Consider the following 4,264-nt stretch of genomic DNA (forward strand, 5'->3'; position numbering starts at 1 on the left):
TGCGGGGAGGTGGGGTGGGGTGTGTGTGTGTCGTTTCGAGAGGCGTACTCGGGGGGTATTCTTGTTTTGGTCCTGTTTTATCCTGCGCCAGACTCGATACTATTTTTCTTGCAATTAACACTGTCAGTAAGTGGGGCGGGCTGAAGTCGTTCCCACCGGATCATGCCGATGTTGCTTGCAGAAGAAACGCCACATGTGCTTACTCCGGTAGTAATTATGCTCGTAACGTGCAGAATGACGTGCTGAAAGCAAAACTTACGTACGGAGCAAAGAGCTTTGTGCCAGTGCAGGGAAAGCCGGAGCGGGCGAGGGACGGCTCGGCCGGTAGCAGCAGTGGGCAGAGGAGCAAATCGGCACGGAAATTTGGCACGGAAGTTCTAGTACCTGGTTGCCTTAAGGTGCCTGGTTCAGACAGCTGGTAAATTGCTCGTTTGGTTTTAAGGGTTAAGTCAAAGTTATTAAAGGCAGAAAAGGGTGTGTAAACGCTTGAAACACTTCCTGCGTTTTTCCTAAATTCAGCGCTTAAGAGCTTGAAATGAAAAAGAAAATCAAACAAACGTGTTCCTGTTGGTTAGTATTTTTAAAACTACAGAAAAAAACGTGCAAATGTATTTTTCTTTCGGGGCGGCAGGTAAAATTTACGGGCGATGTTCCTAAGAAATACCTGGCCGTGTTTCCGTGGGGGGGAGACGCTTTTGTGGGACACTGCGTTGGTTTTTTACACGTTCGCTCGCTGTTTCTGGGGATACAAGGATGGAATCCTGTCTTTGCTGAAGTCAGGAGCTAAACCAACCACATGATTTTATCAAGCTGTGGGCTCTAGTTTGTTCTCCTCCTTTGGAAAGGCAAGGGGTGCCTATGCTCAAGAGATCCGACTTGTATTTTGTTAATGATACTGCCAGAATTAAGGTACCGTTATTGCTGTCCCGGAGAGTTAAAATTCCCCGTCTGCCAGAAGCAGCTCGGGCGGGAGCCCCGTTGCTGCGGTGGTGGGACGGGAGATGGCACTTTTCCTTCTGCTCTGCAGAAGCCGGGGAGAGCTTCAAGTGCGAGCGCTGCGGGAAGGTATTTGCCTACAAGTATTACCGGGACAAGCACCTCAAGTACACCCGCTGCGTGGACCAGGGGGACCGCAAATTTCCTTGTCACCTCTGTAACCGGTCCTTCGAGAAAAGAGACCGGCTGAGGATCCATATTCTCCACGTTCACGAGAAGCACAGACCTCACAAGGTGAGCCTCCTCCTGGGTCTCTGCAGCTGCTGGCTCTTCGGAGGGTGTGGGGGTATGTTTAATTTAAGGAGTCTTCATGGCCGAGATTTTACCTCGCTTACATGCTGCTGACGTGTTCCCCCTCCTCCAGCTCCATGGCTGGGACCGCCTGTACAGGAAGAGTCTGGCTTGTGGAGCAGAGTTTAGTTGAAGAAATTTAATGGATTAGTATTGGTGAAAATAAACCCCCCAGTCTCTGTGAGAGTTTTAAAAGAAAATATTTTTCCTGGGCTTTTTGCATGCTTGTATGTGGCTTTTGCTACTTTTCTTATACATTGGGTGGCTGAAATTTTCTGAAGGTACTCACTCCTTGTCCAGGATCTCACCTACTTCACTCCCTGCCTTCTGTCCGAGAGCCAAGAGACGTTATGTCTGTGGGACAAAGCAGGAGTTAAAAGTTTTTATATGCAGCGTGGAGCAGATTTAAAATTGGTGGAAGAAATACTGAGATGCTTTCCTGAACTCCACCACCAAGCACTTTTCTACCACCAGTTTTCTCCAGGAGCACTGGGAGAGGGCAATCGGATTTTTTCTAAAGGCTTGTAGAGGGCATGTTCCAGTGCTCGGAAAGGCACAGTTAAACCGGTCCTGAAAATCCTCCAGATAGTCATTTTAGAGATTGCCCTGAAATGGTGTGGGGTTTTTTCATCATTATTATTATTATTTTATTTTTCCTTCAGGAAAAGCTTTTTTAACTAAATCAACAATATTACAATGTCAGAATATTGCATTGTTTTAATAACAGATTAAAAACATTTTTCTATTAAATACCGGGTAATTCTTCCCTCTTTTCTTTCCATTTTGAATGCATACAAAATAAATACAGCAGGAAGATAAGCTTGTTTTATTTTGCATTTATATGAAAGCAGTTTAATATAAAAAGCAAAGACGGAAAATGTATCGGTAAAAAAAAATTAGCTTTTTTTCAAGATCAGTCATAGCTTGGCTGATTTTGAACTTAGAATAATTTGAAAGAAATAATTTATAAGTGGAAAATTATTTTGAGGCTTGTACAAATTACACTGAATTGGTGCAAGTCTCTCAAGTGACTTTAGCCCCTCTGAGCTTGGTTGTGTCCTGTCGCTGTGGCTGCAGAGTGAAGGTGGCAGGTCTGAGGACAAAGCACTGCTTGTTCTGCTCCTCCAAGTGAGGAGAGGCTGTAGGCTGGGTGCTGTGGCTGATTCACTGCTTCTGGAAAATGGTTATTATTTCAAGAGGTCCCCTTGGGAGGAGGCTTATATCTTCTGAGCAAAAACTGAAAATGGCAACGGGAGCTTGATTTACATTTTGAAGAAAAGTGATAATTTCACAGCCATTTTCAGATTTTGATTACTGATGGAGAACACTAGTACTGAGTGCTGGTAGACAATATCTTTTTTTTTTTTAACATTTTAATCACAAACCAAAAAAAAAATCTTTGACATTTTGCATTATTTTTCTTTTTAAAAATTTTTGTTCTTAAAACTATTTTAAAATTCTGACTATTTCAAATAGCTACTGCTGAAATGATTACTGTTTGTATATACAGAAATACATATATATGTATATAGCTAAATATATGTAGGAAAACACGTGCACATACCATCCACATACCTTATTTCACTTTCTAGATATGCTGTTGTGTGCTTCCTTTTAACTTGATCATCACCTCCTTTCTATTTTTTTCCTTCCCCAGTGCTCAGTGTGTGGGAAGAGCTTTTCTCAGTCCTCCAGCCTGAACAAACACATGCGGGTTCATTCTGGCGAGCGACCCTACAAATGTGTCTACTGCAACAAGGTATGGCAAAGCCCCCCCCCCATCATTTTCTGTTTTCTTTGAAGGAAACACTACTGAAGCTGCTCTTCAGAGGAGTGTGTTCTGGGTGCAGCTGTGAGCTGAAGCCACAGGGCAAACAGGGTCTGGCTCTACCCTCTTTGCCTCCATCTGACATGGAATTTGTGTTTTGTCCCAGCTCTGAGACCTGCTGTGGGGCTAAGGTCTAGGAGAGCTTGGGAGCATTTCAAATGCCATCCAAAGCATGCAGCTAGATCTGATATTCCCCTTTTTCATCAGATAGATATTTTTTTATATTACTGACATGCTTCTGGAGCATGGTGAAAGGATTTGGACCATAGGCTGAACCTGCATGGTATGAGTTTGGACATGCTTCCTTTGAAATAGTGGGACTGTTGATGTGCAACTGGGCATGGAGGCTTTGTTTTAAAAAGAGCATCAGGAGAGCCCTATAGCACTGATCAAAAATGTACTTGACTGTTATTACCCTTCCCAGCAGGGATGATTCAGGTGAGCTCTCCCTGTGCAAGTGGTGACAGCTGTCCCAGAAAATTTCTGAGTATGCATATCTTGCTACTCATGGGAGTTGGGATGTGTGACTGAAGGAAGAGCAGAGTATGATGGAGTTGGGAAATGAAACCCAAAAAAATGGATGCCGGACTGGCTGCATGAACTGATTCTGTCAGCCCCAGTGTATGTAAATATGAAAGGGTTTAACTCTGAAAATGAACCTGCTTTATATCTCCTGAACATAAAGGAACTTCAAAGCTAATTAGGCCAGTACTGACTTCTTATCCTTTGATATAGTAGAAGATATTTACTGGTGTCTCTGGTCAGAAACCTTATCCTCAGCTTCACCTAACAATATGGACTCAGCCAGATCTGTAAAGCTGAGTGTTATAGCTGTTGGCTTCTGGTTCCTTGCTGGGAGTTTGTTTTTTTTTTTCTCCAGCTATCTGATGATGTGAGCATTTGAGGACATATATTGTGGGTGCGGTGCTTCTGGCGGGGTCCAGGTTAGCTGAACCTGGGGATTATATGAGAAGATGGGGTCCTTCCAACTCATTCTCCCTTCTTTCTGCTCCCTGCCCTTGTAGGCATTCACGGCGTCCAGTATCCTGCGCACGCACATCCGCCAGCACTCGGGGGAGAAGCCCTTCAAATGCAAGCACTGCGGCAAAGCCTTCGCCTCGCACGCTGCCCACGACAGCCACGTGCGCC

At 44.3% G+C, this 4,264-nt stretch overlaps 1 protein-coding gene across 1 annotated transcript in view; it reads left to right on the top strand.

Moving 5' to 3' along the window:
* PRDM14 (PR domain containing 14) overlaps positions 1–4,257 on the top strand; it is a gene marked incomplete at both ends in the record, with an annotated part of 5,224 nt that extends 967 nt beyond the window's left edge. The window contains 3 exons of the mRNA XM_008948842.1: positions 1,028–1,230; positions 2,945–3,046; positions 4,141–4,257. Coding sequence (XP_008947090.1) covers positions 1,028–1,230; positions 2,945–3,046; positions 4,141–4,257 — 422 coding nt within the window. The remainder of the gene's footprint in view (positions 1–1,027; positions 1,231–2,944; positions 3,047–4,140) is intronic.
* Between the last annotated feature and the right edge of the window lie 7 nt (positions 4,258–4,264).

The sequence above is a fragment of the Merops nubicus genome, unplaced genomic scaffold (genome assembly GCF_000691845.1).
Source record: "Merops nubicus isolate BGI_N331 unplaced genomic scaffold, ASM69184v1 scaffold51341, whole genome shotgun sequence".
Taxonomy (NCBI): Eukaryota; Metazoa; Chordata; class Aves; order Coraciiformes; family Meropidae; genus Merops; species Merops nubicus.